At 33.4% G+C, this 15,961-nt stretch overlaps 2 protein-coding genes across 2 annotated transcripts; both read left to right on the forward strand.

Moving 5' to 3' along the window:
* Positions 1-5,619: 5,619 nt before the first annotated feature.
* On the forward strand, positions 5,620-7,099 carry LOC120152164 (probable indole-3-pyruvate monooxygenase YUCCA8). Its single transcript, XM_039164439.1, has 2 exons — positions 5,620-6,381; positions 6,474-7,099. The coding sequence occupies exons 1-2, from the start codon at positions 5,719-5,721 to the stop codon at positions 7,071-7,073; spliced, it is 1,263 nt and encodes a 420-aa protein (XP_039020370.1). The 5' UTR covers positions 5,620-5,718; the 3' UTR covers positions 7,074-7,099.
* Positions 7,100-9,549: 2,450 nt separating this feature from the next.
* Positions 9,550-15,934, forward strand: LOC120152163 (protein LOW PSII ACCUMULATION 1, chloroplastic-like). The gene is made up of 4 exons (XM_039164438.1): positions 9,550-9,688; positions 14,954-15,004; positions 15,124-15,272; positions 15,861-15,934. Exons 1-3 carry the CDS (start codon positions 9,618-9,620, stop codon positions 15,263-15,265), a joined length of 264 nt encoding a protein of 87 aa, XP_039020369.1. The 5' UTR covers positions 9,550-9,617; the 3' UTR covers positions 15,266-15,272; positions 15,861-15,934.
* Positions 15,935-15,961: the final 27 nt, after the last annotated feature.

The raw sequence follows: 15,961 nt of genomic DNA on the forward strand, positions 1-15,961 counted from the left end.
TTTCAGTTGCCAATTGAAAATTTCATTTTCCGACATTTTCGATATTTTCGGTTGAACAATCGAAAATATTAAAAAGTTAACATTTTAGGTTACGTCTAACTAAAATTGTTATGATTTTTCTAATATTTTCGGTAGCGTCTATTTTTATTATTCCTTATCCTTAAATTAGATTGTCATATAGTAGAACTATCCATTTTGCATTCATTATTTTTTGGGTTCATTTATTATTCTCTTTTTATTAAAAATTCATTTCTATTTTTGTTTTAGCTTTTAAGAAGTGGTTCCATAGGAACCGGATGAGGATGTTTGGTCATTTTCTGTGCTTCCTAATTTTCCTTCTAATCTCTTCTCTTCGTCATTGGTTTAATTGTTTTTTTTTAATCTCAAATGGCTCAAATTATGATTTTAATCCTTTTTGTTTGCATATATTTGAGATTTGATTCATATGTTTTTATTCATTATATAGATTTGTTAAAGAAAACTACACTCATTGTAACTCATTATGTTGGCACGAATCATTTATAAAAAAGGTGTTTTTTTAAGAAAAATGTAATATCCCAAATTTTGGACTAGTGATTGAAATGTAAAAATTTGAAGGTTTGAGACTAAAATATAAAGTTGTAAAAGTTATGTGACTAAAAATAAAATTTTTAAAAGTTACGTTTTGGGTTTGTAAATAAGTAGTTCAGCCCAAGACAATATTTTAGTGGGTTTCAAATTTTTGACCTGGAGTTTGCATAAAAGTCTATTAAATGATAAAATTTGCTATATTATTCGAATAACCGGATAGAATCAGAAGCTTACAAAAATTTGAGTTGAAAAAATTATATGGATATTTTTAATTAGTGAAATTTAAGTTGGATTGGTGGAATTTGGTGAAAATTTGCACTATAAAGTGGAATAGTACAATTTAATGACTAAATTGAAATTTTAGAAAATTGAAGGGTCAAAAAGAAAAACTTAGAGATCATATTTTTATGGTTATTTAATAACATTAATGGAGATGAATGAGCGACATGGGTGTAATTTTGGGAATTTATTAATGGTAATTTAAGATTTTGGCCCAAAATGAATAAAAAAAATCATTTTAATTGATTTTAAAAGGTAAATTAAGATATATTTTGCTTAGAATTTTCAAGAGAATTGCTCCTCTTCTCTGGTAAGATGTCGTCAGTCACGATAGCCAAGGTAAGTTTGGTTTTTGTTTTTCATTTTTGGTCCAATTTAGTAAGATTTTGGGCTGAAGTGTAAAATAAGAAAATAATCCCCATTAAATTCTCTACAAATTAGTGTACTTATTTCTTTGTTTTATGCTTGAATGGTGGAAATGGGTGAATTAAGTGGATGAAGGGAAGACTTGAATTCATTGAACTAAAGTTAGAAATGGATGTTGGTAGTGTTGTAGAATTGAAATCAAACATGAAGATTAATTAAAGACCATCAAAGGAGCAAGATGAAACTTTCGACCGTTGCTGAAGTTGTTAGGAAATTGATTTAATTTGATTTGCTTTGATTTGAATTTGATCGTAATTGATTGAAAATGATGTGTAGATGACTAAATTGTGATTGAATCAAAATTGAGACCAGGGAGAAAATTAAGGGAAAAATTGTAAAAATTTTCTATTGGTTTTGAGTGAAGGTAAGAATGATTTGGTGTGCTTGAAACGATGATTTGGATAAACAAGATATTGGTTAAGTTGTTAGGGACATTTTACAAAATTTAAAAAATTTAAAGGATTAATAAATAAGCTTTGGAAAGTTAAGGTACAATGCTAAACTTTTTGTTAGAATATGAAATTGGGGTTAAATTAAAAAGTGATGTAAGATTGAGAATCAATTTGAAAGATCTTGAAAACTAATTAGTGGTGATTTTGCAAGTATTAAAAAAGTTAAGCTGATAATTGTGATAAACGACAATCTTTGAGGTTGGGATATTGCTTACTGGGAAGCATCCCAATTCTATGTTATGCATCGCAAGTTTGATAAAATCATATGTTTATGCTTAAGCATTATTAGAATTTTATAATCTCACGCAAGCTTGCATTCGTCTTTTTCTCTTAGTATAATATTACTGTTAGTCATTGATTGAGTGCCTAAAACTAAGTTTTATGTTACTCCCATTTGGTTGGAATTTTATATGTTGGGGTAATCGACGTTCTTGAAGATCATGATCGCAATCAAGCTTATAGCAAACTAAAATATAAGGATAAAGTCGATAGTGAAGGGAATATTAGACGAAATAAAGTTGATTTAAATTGGGAGAGAAAATAGTTTCGAATATATATATATATATATATATATATTGCTTGATTTTTTAGGAAGTTGTTTGAATATACATAATTATTATATTAGTTGAAGTATTAATTCGTATTCGAAATTGTTTATGGAATCGATGTTGGGTAGATCGTGATCGAAAACAAATAAAAAGCGAACGAAAGGAAAATGATTAAGTTCGAGAGTTCAACGAACATATCATTTAAAGCATAGTGAGGCAACTGGTGAGTGCAACTTACTTATTTTATATTTGATATGAGGACGACTTGCAATGAGCCAATCTCGAAGGTTTTCAATTGAAAACAATTTGAATTATTTTATGAAATATCTTTATACTTATTTACTAAATGGTTTTTATATGATTTTGGATTTGAATAATCCAAATTATTTTATTCGGTGGTTTATTTCCTAGCATGTGAATGTTTTTGGGTATGAACTGTTCATATATGATTTTATAAGAATTGTTTTATATTGGATTATATGAATGAATTGTTTTAATATGCAAATTGTATATGATTTTTATTAAGCCCATTGTATAAGAATGATGGTTAGTGGTACCATGACATGCCATGAGGTGGAGTGAATTGTATCCGTTTCGGATCTGACACCAAAATGGATCACTTGCGGTCTGACTCGTGTACCCTAGGGTGCACGAGGTGGATTGATCTGGTGCGATCTATCTGGCAATATATGTGCATTATATGTTATGACACCATAGATGAGTCACTCGTGATATGACTCGGCGTATCTTAGTTGTGCACAAGGTGAAGTGACTCGGTGCAATCTGTTATGGCAGTTTCAACTACATATGGCACCCTCACTCGTTATATGATTGACGTACCATTTATTTCTCATGATAACACAATGGGGAAATGTATGATATGGATAAGAAAAGTATGGATTTGAAATGATCTGATTTCGAAAAGAAAAGTATAATTTTTCAATGATATGAACTGAAATAGAAAAGTACATGTCTAAAATGGTACAGTACGGTCTGAATTACAATTTCTATAATAAATTCTTATTACAAGTTAACATATGATTTTATACATATTTTATTTTATTAATGTTTTTATATGATATTATCTGTTTTATACGTTAAATATTTTATTTATTTTATTTTACTTGGTTGCCTCACTAAGTGAAAACTTAGTATGTGAGTGTTTTATACGTAGGTACAAACTATAAGGAAAAAGTAGGGAGTGCATCAACATCATTTTTTATGAATCAATTATGCCACTAAAATCAGTAAGTAAGGACATCATGTCTTTTAATTTATATGGTAATGACATGTATATTAAAGAAGTTTCTAGCTACTCTAATTCGAGTATGTTTAAGATTTTTTTTTGTTTAAATTATAAAGGTTTAGTTTTTCAAAAGACATTACTAATTATGAATATTAGTTTATTAAATTGTAATTATTTATGATAGAAATGATTTTCAAATCAGACAGTTTTCTGACAGTTTTGATTTAAGATATGTTACGGTATAGAACTGCCTAAAATATTATCTGAATTGAATTTAAATTTTGACATTAAATATTAAATCATGATTTTGTGTGATTATTAGTTGTAAAATAAAGAAATGCTTTTTAAAATTTTAAAGAAATAAATTTTTATTGATTTTTCAAATAGTGAATGTTACGTATGACTGATGTGACATCTTTAACTCGTATACGAGTACATATATAGATTAAGGGTGTTACAAAAATAATATAAAATTAAAGATTTAAGGGTGTCATAATTTTTTTTATTAAGCTAAGGTGATTATAAAATAATATTTGTTCTTTATACTTTCAACCATTAGATAATAAATGTTCAATCACCTTGCTGCAGTTGCTCGTGTTTGAACTCATAACCTCTAGAAACAACAATAATTCCTTTAACCACTTAGATAAGTTAATTCGTGCATGTGCCATAAGATTTTAAACTTAAAATAGCATTAAGTTTCAATATTCTTTTACTAGAAATATATTTTCTTAAATTTTATATTTTTGATCAATTTATCTTTAAAAAACCATTATTTTTTTTATCAATTTATCTAAAGAAGGCTATGTACAAAGTAATAAACTTCTAACATCTCAACTGATTATAGTTGAAATTGATTAAGTCCAACGGTTTACAGCTGGACGAAATTAAACTCAAGATAAGAAGAAGAAAAAACTTATTTAATTTAATTCCAACACAAATGTCACACTATGATGTTTTCACACGATATTTTTAAAATTTTATTATTTTTAAATTTTTCTTTAAATATTTTAATATTATTTTAATTTCTTTTAAATTTCAAATATCACATAATGCAATCCTAATATGCCACTGATAATAATATTTCAACAAACAACAATTAAAATATAACAGTCAAATTCTCCACAAATACTTAGTTAATTCAACTAATTATTCATGCACTCATTTTTCTTGTTTGATATATAATAATTCAATAAAAAAAACTCTTAACTATTGAGTTTGTAATATTACAATAATTGATAAGCAATGATAATACGGAATCTCAAGATTGCCATGAAATCTACAATCAAAATCATTCAAACCCTACCTTCTCAATAATCCAAACAATTAAACAAAATTAATTTTGAGTTGTTCTTTTTCTATTTATTTTATTTGTCAAGAAGGTTATATGGTTAATCTTTCATCAAATGATTGTCACTCATCCCTTTTTAACTTTGAAAAAAATTAAAAGTTTAGATCCTAAAACGGATAGTTTAAGTGCTAAACGTGTAATTTATCCTAATTGTTATTATGTTTTTTTATTAAGCTAAGGTGATTATAATGTGGAATATGAGAATGAATGCTCAATCACCTTGCTGCAGCCACCGATGCTTGAACCCGTCACCTTTAGGAACAACAATAATTCCTTTATTTGTTTTTGTAAGATGTTTTTTCCTCTTTTCTTCTTGGTTTAGATTCCATGTCACCTTTCTATTTTAACATTTATTTGATTATCTTACTAATTTATTCTTGAATTTAGCTTATAAGTTGGTTTTTAATTTTTTACAAACTTTTATTTAAGTCATAATTTTGTTGTATTTCTCCTTTATTTATTTTAATAAAACTAATAATTTTTATTACTTAAAAAATAAAGGTAATTGCTCTCATTAAACACATGATTCATTATATGATAAACAACAATTTTCTAAAGAGAAGAATAAAGAGAAATCCCTAAAATGTTGAATTTACAAGCATGGTATATGAGGTACTATTACAATACTTCATAAAATAACAGAGGTTAGCCGTAGGCTTATGATTTGAATATTGTGATGACATGGACCTTTCACACCATTTCATGCCTATTTAAAGCCCTCCTCCTCCCAAACCAGGAACATCCAGTTCTCTTCTCAACCAGCATATTTCTTTTCAACTCCATTTTGTGTTCATAAAAATTCAAAAACAAACACCCTTTTAAGCCTAAACAAAGTGTTTTTCAACGATGGATCGGAGCCTGTTTCATCTTCTTGACCAGGACCAAGATTTGTCTCAATGTAAATGGACTTTGGTGAACGGTCCGGTCATAGTTGGTGCTGGTCCTTCGGGGCTAGCCACTGCTGCTTGCCTACGAGAGGAAGGGGTACCCTTTGTTGTGCTTGAACGAGCCGAATGCATAGCCTCTTTGTGGCAGAAACGCACCTACGACAGGCTCAAGCTTCATCTTCCCAAGAAATTCTGTCAACTTCCGAGATTACCTTTCCCTGAGGATTTCCCTGAGTACCCTACAAAGAAACAGTTCATTGAGTACCTTGAGTCATACGCTAAGCATTTTGATATCAACCCAAAGTTCAACGAGTGCGTGGAGTCAGCTAGTTATGATGAAACCAGTGGTTTCTGGAGGGTCAAGACCGTCTCGAACGAGGTTGAGTTCGAGTACATTTGCCGCTGGCTTGTGGTGGCCACGGGCGAAAATGCCGAGTGCATCGTGCCGAATATCGAAGGATTGGCCAAGTTTGGTGGTGAGGTTATCCATGCTTGTGAGTACAAGTCTGGGGAAAAATTCCAGGGACAGAAAGTACTTGTTGGATGTGGCAACTCTGGCATGGAACTTTCTCTTGATCTTTGCAATCACAATGCTTCACCATCAATGGTGGTTCGCAGCTCGGTAAGTCATTTAAAATTTAAAACATTACCGAACCATAATATGACATGACAATGGAGATTAAATTTTGATTGTTCTGTTTTTGTTTGTACCAGGTTCACGTCTTGCCTAGAGAAGTTTTCGGGAACTCGACATTCGAAATAGCTGTTTTGATGATGAAATGGCTACCCCTTTGGCTCGTTGACAAGCTGATGTTGATCTTGGCTTGGTTGGTGCTTGGAAACATTGAGAAATATGGGCTGAAAAGGCCATCAATGGGACCATTGGAACTCAAGAACACTAAAGGGAAAACCCCTGTATTGGACATTGGCGCTTTGGAGAAAATCAAATCAGGTGACATCAATGATGTTCCGGGAATCAAGTGTTTCTCGTACAAACAAGTCGAGCTCGTTAACGGCGAGAAGCTCGACATCGACGCGGTCATTTTGGCTACCGGATACCGCAGCAATGTTCCTTCTTGGCTCAAGGAAGGTGACTTCTTTTGCAAGAATGGGTTCCCAAAGGCTCCTTTACCGCATGGTTGGAAAGGCAATGGTGGACTATATGCAGTTGGGTTCACGAGGAGAGGGCTCTCTGGTGCTGCCTCTGATGCCATGAGGATTGCACAAGATATCGGCAAGCTATGGAACGATGAAACTAAACAGCACAAAAAGATTGCCATTGCTTGCCAGAGAAGATGCATTTCACAGTTGTAAATTCTCAATTCTCAGTGGGAAAAAAAGAGAGTGAAAAACATGAAAATACTGTAAAATACCCAAAACAAAAACAGGTAGCACAGGCTGACAGGAGCCCTCTCCAAAGGCCCAAATTTTGATTCCTTAGGGCATTTTGTAAACTGAGGATGGTCAGCCCTCTCCGAAAAACATTAAAATACTGTAAAATACTCATTCTTATTCATCAAAAGAGTCACTTTACGAATTTTTCGAATCGAACCAAATGAAATTTAGATCACAAACTTTTAATACGAGTCAAAGTATTACTATCTTTTTCATTGACCAACTTATGAATCCAATAAGCCAAGGGCTTCAAACTCTGTGTCTCAGATGCATCGCACATGTGCTGAGGGCCTCAAAGCTGCCAAATTTACAGTTACATATATTCTGTAAAGCATATTCCACAACTGGACAATGCCATCCATAGAGCAGCACCCGTATTTGGGAAGTTAAAACACATGAACGTTGCTGCTTTCCCAGCTCTGACTCTGCCCTTTACAGATAGTTCGATGACATTTCCAACACCACCGGAAATCAGTAGTCAAGCCTGCAAAAACTGGAATTGCACTCATAAATTTTTCGTTGTGATAGGATTCTATGTTACGTGCAGTGATTGTCGGATATAAGTACGAGTTCGATATAAATATATTTAAACTTACACCTCCACTATTAACCGTCTTCTCTACAATTATTGACTGTTACTATTCACTCAATTTAAAGATGGTAAACCAGCTAAAACCACCGTCTTCGTACTCAGACCATCAACAATTTAGAACATACAGACAACCTGCGCTTTGAATTCAATGCCCTTATACTGCAGCAACTGATCAGTTTCTTGTTCCTCTTAAGACATGTCTTTCCCCATATGATCTACATGTTTCCATACCCCCTATAATTTGGACATCACTGCTAAACGTTACTGAAAATATGTACACATGGGATGGCTACCATTTTCCCTTGTCAAAACGGCAAAATCTTTTCACAAAGGGACCCATCGTTTTTTATCTTCTGCAATACCGTGACCCGTAAGTCAGAACTTGTTTTTTTTTTTCACATGGTTGTGTCGACTTGAGACACTGGCGGGGTGGACTGGAACATAGCAACGAAGATTACTTAGAGATTGTAGAAGCATCTACTGAAAATGATTCAGTCCCTTTACAGCCTAACCCGTGTCTCTTAATAATTCAAGGTTGAATTGAATGACCACATGCAGTGGCCTTGGGGTTGAATTCATCATACTTTTCCCGTTGTTTGTTCGTAGGCATCATAGGACGAAGTTCGAGCCTTTTTGTGGCGCATGTAACTCGAGGATGCTGTTCCAGGTCCTACAAGCCCGAGTGTTCCCAGCTCAGTTGAGCTTGAAAAATCAGAAACTGATATTCCAGGACAGGAAATGATTTAAGTTTAATGTTTACAGGACAATGAATTTGTTTGGTTTTTATGACTATGTTCGATTGGCAAACTTAGGAACACTCCGACCAATCCACAACCACTCTAGATTGACATCCCAAGTCGGCATGTAGCCCACCTGTTTTATCCTATACAGGGACTGGGGACAGAAAATTCCAAACCTACACATCTACATGAGCTAATAGTATAATTTAACTTGACATATTTTGTATGTACCATTTGAGTTAGGACCCAAATTATAAACTTTAAAAATTAAAGGGATTAGAAATGACAAATTAGAATATAATGACTAATTTCATAACTTAAACATAGTGCAGGGACTAACAAAAGAATTTGACAAATTTTTAGTTTTATGTTGTACGATGGAACTTTTAATGTAGGTTTACAAGTAAACAACGTTTAATGAACTATTTGTAAATCATTCGTAGAACATTAATATATGTTTATTAAACTAAATAAACGGGCATGTACAAAATTTTATATTCATTTAATAAATAAATGAACACAAAAAAATATGTGTTCAGTTTGTTTATGTTCACAAACAAACTCATTTAAAATCTTGTTTATTGATTTTTTTATAAGCTCATTTATCCGATTTTCATTTTTTTTTATCTTTTTATGTTTTTAAGTATTAATGATGGTAAGGATTAAATTGAACACAAATTGAACTTTGACGTTCAAACTGTAAAGTCTAAGGAGCTTAAGGACTAGTGGTATAACTTAACCATTTTTCTTTAGCTTATGAAAAGATAGTATGGGTGGTTGAGAGGATTTGAATCATATCATCGAACCTATTCGTGAATATATGAACGAATCAAATATGAACACATTTAAAAATAGACAAATAAACACAAACACAATATAAAAGATTTATACAAACACAAATCAGATATAAACATATTCAAAAATAAATAAATATGAATATAATTTTACTCACTCAAACTTCGATTAATTTATACCCTACTTAAAGATGAAAAGCCACTTGAGGCTCAAATCTCAATTATTTCTAAACCGAATAAAAAAAAATCAAACTAACCTGCAAAAAGAGGGGTGCTGGTGGTTCCTTTCACTTCGGATGGGAATTCACCTAGTATCGACTTTGATGACAGTGAAGACATGAAAGAGATCCCTGCAAAAAGAAAGAGGCTTTGGCTGCTGACCCCAGTTTATGTTTCCGAGTGGACTGAGTAGATTATGTTCCGACTTCCGAGCAATGCAATGATCAATTTCTTTTTGTAGTTCTCATCACTACAGCAAAATGGGGTTTTAGCGGCATATGTAGCAGCGTTTTATGAGAAAACGCCGGAAAATAATGTACTTTAGTGGCATTTTTATACAAACGCCGCTAAAGGTCGTACTTTAGTGGCGTTTTAAGCACAAACGCCGCTAATTACATGTTCTTTAGTGGCGTTTTACGCACAAACGCCGCTAATTACATGCACTATAGTGGCGTTTTTATATAAACGCTGATAAATACTGTACTTTAGTGGCGATTTTATACAAACGCCGCTAAAGGTCGTACTTTAGTGGCGTTTTAAGCAAAAACGCCGCTAATTACATGTTCTTTAGTGGCGTTTTATACACAAACGCCGCTAATTACACGTACTTTAGTGGCATTTTTAAAAAACGCCGCTAAAGGTCGTCTTGATCCATTCAAAACGATGTGTTTTGGGAACTTTTGTTCTTACCTTCTGCTTTACCCAGAACGCAACACTCAAGCCTCGACCTTCAGCGTAGCATCTCGTTCATTCAGCTCTCATTTCACCCAAATCTCCAAACCCTAGCCCCGCACAACCACCATAGCCCAAAATCCACCATCAACGTAGCATCTCGTTGCCGTCGTACTCTTCTGTTAGTCAACCGCCGTCGTACCAAATGTTATTAGGGTGTGTTGGAATCTAAATTCAAGATATTTTATGGTTTTTATACTATTTTGCAATTTCTTCATTGTCGTGCTTTATTAAATTGTTTGAGAATTTGGAACCGTATGAGCCTTTTCCGAGGTAATTACTGAAAACTGCTATTTTAACAACTCATGAAATAGTTAAATTGTTCCTTGTATTCGTACTTATGTCACCAAACATAGCATTAGTGTTTACAATTATGGTAATGGTTTAATTTTTTAGAATATTGAACTAAATGATGCAGGAATGAAAGCAGCCATTTTCCTGTTATGGTGTTTTAGTTTGAATAGTTTTGATTGCTTATATATAGGAGCATATAGGAATTTTATCCATTATGGTTTTGCTCATTTTGACCCATTCTTATGGGTTTCACGTATTTCATCCATATATTTAGTCTTATGTTATCTAGTTCTTGAAAAACCTGGTAAAGTTAATTATTTTGGTATCTTGAGGACCACACTGTATAGCTCCATGAAATGTAATGTCCTGTTCTGATTTGTCTTCCCAAAAGATATATCTTTGATTAATAAGTAGGCTTTCAAATGCTTTAATATTTTCTAAGGATGGTTTCTGAACAAATGTTTTTATTGTAATTCTCATCACTTTCTCAATGCTGTTAAAGTCCTATTTCTATTCTCAATTAATCGTGAAGTAGGGATAACCATATAGAGATAATTTTCTTGCTTTGAAACATGTTGCAATGTCATTTTAACAAAGGCCAGCCAAATGTTGAATTCTGGTACGAGTTTGCCCTCTTTTTACTTGTGCCTCATGCTATTCCTTTTCGTGATAAAAATATGCAATTTTTATGTTGTTTTCCTAACTGTTAGGCATCACTAGAATGTTTCATTGATAAAGAAATGCAGCTTTTGGACCAAAAGGAGTTGTTCTATCACTCTATTCCGTTTTCTATTAAGTTCAGCTAAACGTGGTGAATTTTTAGGTTTTTCTACAAGTGTTATATAATTCCATCTTTGATATCTGATTATGAATTATTGCTAGCCTTTAAGACATTGATCGTTTGTTTATCGAATATATCCGTAGTAAAAATTCCAAGTTCCTCTTACTCTTGTTAATGTCTCAGCTTCATATTTTACGTTATTGTTATTCTATAATGTGGTTTTTAGTGGTAAAAATTTCTTCAGTTAACATTAGTTATAAAGGAGTTAACACTGGTACTTTCAAAATATAAAGGAGTTAACACTCAGTTTTTGGAATGAAATCAGAATTTAGTTATAACAGCTTACAATAACTTCATCATAATTACTTCGAATAAGATGTGCTTTTTGTGGAACATTTCTTGAATCCTGACCAAACTTTCACCGTCTTTTTAAAAGGATATCAGTTGTTAGATTCTGATAATTTGATGGAGCATTATATGGGTTTTGAGCACTCAGTTTTGTTTATAGAAATTGATAGTGCCTTTTAATTTGTCAATACAAAAGTTAAAATCACCTCGTGAACCCATTATGGATGTACTGCATGTCTCATGACTGAGACCTGAGTTGTAACATGTAATTATTTTCCAAATTCATGAATGTGTGATATTTTATTTAATGATGTTCCTCGATCTTTGAATGGCTTGCACTTTTATGAAATCTGGATATTTTTTTGACCATTTATCTTATCTAGAAGATTTTACTGCATGTAATCACTCAAGGGAAAAAAAGCAACATATGATAACCCGTGAGTCTAAACTCTTTCTTGTTTAATGATTTGAGGGAAATACATTTATTGCTTGGTGCCAGCCATTTTGTGAAGTCATTTTTATAACGTACTAAATTGGTTCATCTAAAATTACTCACATTTCTGTTGTTGTATTGGTTTGATTAAGCAGGTTTCATACTGTTCTTTTCTCTCTCCCTCCTGTCAATTGGCCTTTTTTTATGGATTCTCAGTATGCACCTAGGTTTTTGGTTCTCTAATTTCTTAGCACTCTGACTGCAATATTTGACTAACTGTTCTCTGTAGGCAGCACTGTGCTCCATACGGATCATAAAGAAAGTTTCGGACCTGGCTGAAAACTTTATGTATCTGCTTCACTACTTAAAGAAAACATCATGGAGTCCTAGTAACTGGAGTTCAACTTTGTACAGATCTTTGCAAAGTCAGTTCTGAAGCCCTTGAATATTTTAGAGAGGTAATTGGTTATGGCTTTTTTAACATTTTTTTCAGTTCAATGTAACTCTCTACCTAGCAAGAGTTGTGACTATGAAAAGAAGCTGTAATGAGTAGAATTTCTTTTGAATATTGATTTCCTCGCTTCCTGATAATATTATATTATTATTTTCTATACATGTGAAAAGATAATAGCTTCTTTTATCATCAATGCAGAATTGTATTGAAGGTTTGGTCAAAACTCTGAGGGATATCGCAAACAGTCCCTATTCACCTGAGTATGACATACAATGTTTGAATCTTTATTTGGCACCTGTATGTATTATGATCAACCATTTATACTCGCAACTTGATGTGAAATGTAACTTAAGCATGTATGTTCGAGTTTCGTAGACTTGTTTTACGTTGTTTCATAAAATGGAAGGTCAATTTGAACATATTGATAGAAGGAAATTATTTCTCTTTGCAATATTTTATTAATAATCCCCCTTTATTTTGTATTTTGCATTCTTTATATTTCAGCCTGCAAAGTGGTCTTTCAATTCACATACAGTTTTAAAGAACAATTAGCAGGTACCAAGGTACGCTGCACTCACTTTTCCTGTCAAACAGAATTATTATTCCTTGAAAACAGGATATTTTATTTGCATCTCTCCATCTTGTTTGGTTTTCCGCAATGTTAAGACTTGTAGTCTAAGTGAGATCATTAGTCTATTTATGTTTCTTAAAATCAAATTTGTTTTTTTATACTATCAATATTACTTGTTACTTTAAGTGATTAGTTAAAGTAGCCTTAACTAAGGATATATAACCTCTTAGTTACTTTATTTCCTTTGTTTACTTCATTTGAAATACGCATTTTTTGTGTTGCTCTTTAACTGAAACAATGAGGTATATAAGAGAAGATTTATAAACTCGATCACCCATATGTATGGACAGAGTAAGAGAAATTGATTGTGGATAAAACTTTAGAAAATTTAATCCACAATCCCTAAGCAAAATCGTCAGAATGTCCACGTGGCGTATTTGCTCTGACGCCGGATCAAATTATCGTTGGGAGGATTCCGGTCCGTTCTTGCCGTCGAAACCCTATGATGACCCGAAAGGAACTCCTATTGCTCCATACCCTTCCATGGTCGATCTCCTACTTCAAGGTAATAATCTCTGGATTTTTCCGCCGCTATATTTTTTATTTTGTACTCTCAAATTTTATAGATCGTACGCAGGATGTTCAAAGATTATTGAGAACGATGATAGAGAAGTGGATAAATACCCGGTGTTTAGAACCGGATTGGGGAAATCTATGGCGTTGAAAGAATCTTCAATTGCAAAAGCATTATCTATCCTCGATGAAGAAGACGGTGCCTCTACTGTTACTCCAAGTAAACGCTTCTCTTTTTTACTTTGATTTTTTTGTTTACTGTTTGATTCAATTCCCAAGCCACATCCAATCAAGTTACATATTGTAGGTGGAAGGTCGTTATCTGTTTCAAGTGAAGCATTTAAGCGTGCAAGGAGTCTTCTTGGTGAATCGGAGCTAGGGGATTTATTTAGTGAAATGGATGAAGATGTTCTCCATATACAGTTTACAGGGAGGAAAAACCTAACGATGCTTCATCAAACAAGGAAAACTGTTTTTTTTAATTTAAAGTGAAAGAACCTTGATTAAATTCTAGAGAACAATGTCAAACTACATTACATTTAATTTTAGTGTTTATAAATTTTAATTTATTTTGTTGTTAAGTATTTTTCGGCATAATTTGTATCTTAATTAAAATTGATGGTTGTTGTTAATTGGATTACATGATATTAAATTTAGGTGATGTATAGCAAAAATGGAATATGCAAAATCAATTAATATTACCTAAAGAACGGTCATTAGCGGCGTTTGTATCAAAAACGCCGCTATAGATCTAACCTTTGTGGCGTTTGTTCCAAAAACGCCGCTATAAATCTCGACATATTGTGGCGTTTGTTCCAAAAATGTCGCTATAGATCTCGACCTATTGCGGCGTTTGTCCCAAAAACGCCGCTATAGATCTCGACCTATTGAGGCGTTTGTCCCAAAAACGCCGCTATAGATCTCGACCTATTGAGGCGTTTATCCCAAAAACGCCGCTATAGATCTCGACCTATTGCGGCGTTTGTCCCAAAAACGCCGCTATAGATCTCGACCTATTGCGGCGTTTGTCCTAAAAACGCCGCTATAGATCTCGACCTATTGCGGCGTTTTTTGTTCACAAACGCCGTTAACTTTAGCGGCACTGGTTTCGCCGGCGCTTCTTGCGGCGTTTTTACTATCGCCGCGAGTGTTTTTAGCGGCGCTTAAAAACGCCGCTATAGGACTAAAAAAACGCCGCAATAGGTCAATATTGCTGTAGTGCATGTTCTGTCTTATCTGATATATATTTGTTTAAATTTTAAATACAGGTGGTTGAAAGAAGAAAAGAGATTGGCTGGTGTTTCCCCTGAATCTCCTGTGTAGGAGTTCCTCCACCTTACCATCTTCTTCTCATTTGATGATACCCGAATATAAGGAGACATGCCTATAGAAATCCCGGTGCTAGTGAAATTTAGTCGTGTGGTGTTTCATTATGCAGCTATCTATCTCTGCGCTTGGATGGTCGTGTGCGTGGACGTGGAGTTGGTTACCCTCCTTGGAATGCTTTTGTCGCTCAGTTGCCACCGGTAAAGGGACTATGGTCAGGTCTTCTTGATGGAATGGATGGAAGAGTTCTTTGAAAGGAAGATTAGTTTACCTTCCATATGCTTTATAGGGTTCACATTTTCACTTCAATTAGTTTTCTTACAATGACAGTTAATAGGATTCAGGTTTAGTTTCTTGTTGAAAAATGAAGTTTATGTTCGACAAGGAATGAGATCAGAGAAGGAACGGTTTCCTACTCGTAAATCTGTACCAAAAGCAGAAAGAAACACGGTTCTTGTTTGCATATGAACAGTCCACCAGGAACCGAGTTATATTGCATACGGTAGCTTGTTGAGTGGAGTACTTATGGTCACCTCATGTTATGCCATGCGATTCATGCATGAAAGTGGAAGGTTTTTGGCTCGAAATCTTGATCATTATTGGAAAAACAGTTATGTTATTTGGAGGGGGCACGGCTATTATGATTATAAAACGAATCAGATAGGTGCTTCAATCAATTTTACGCATTAAACATCTATCCGTGCAAGAATACCATTGCAAGTTGCAACATTGTTTAGCATCAAAGGTTTGCATACACTCGAGATGAGCCCGATAAGAACATTTTGGGGTTTATATTCAGTTTTACATCTTTCCTTAACCATGCTAATTGTTTTTATTTGATGGCCGCAGGTCATATTATCCAAATTAATCTCTTTCCTTAAACGATTCATGTCTGAAAATCCGGCACATCTCCAATAATATGTACCGTGGAACAAACCGGAAAATGTCAG

This window comes from Hibiscus syriacus, unplaced genomic scaffold, assembly GCF_006381635.1.
Source record: "Hibiscus syriacus cultivar Baekdansim isolate YM2019G1 unplaced genomic scaffold, ASM638163v2 tig00111086_pilon, whole genome shotgun sequence".
Taxonomy (NCBI): Eukaryota; Viridiplantae; Streptophyta; class Magnoliopsida; order Malvales; family Malvaceae; genus Hibiscus; species Hibiscus syriacus.

Coding starts and splice junctions, on each gene's coding strand:
- LOC120152164 (XM_039164439.1), top strand. CDS start 5,719: ATGGATCGGAGCCTGTTTCATCTTCTTGACCAGGACCAAGATTTGTCT. Junction 6,382..6,473: donor CAATGGTGGTTCGCAGCTCG/GTAAGTCATTTA, acceptor TGTTTGTACCAG/GTTCACGTCTTGCCTAGAGA.
- LOC120152163 (XM_039164438.1), top strand. CDS start 9,618: ATGAAAGAGATCCCTGCAAAAAGAAAGAGGCTTTGGCTGCTGACCCCA. Junction 9,689..14,953: donor TATGTTTCCGAGTGGACTGA/GTAGATTATGTT, acceptor TTTTAAATACAG/GTGGTTGAAAGAAGAAAAGA. Junction 15,005..15,123: donor GTTTCCCCTGAATCTCCTGT/GTAGGAGTTCCT, acceptor TTCATTATGCAG/CTATCTATCTCTGCGCTTGG.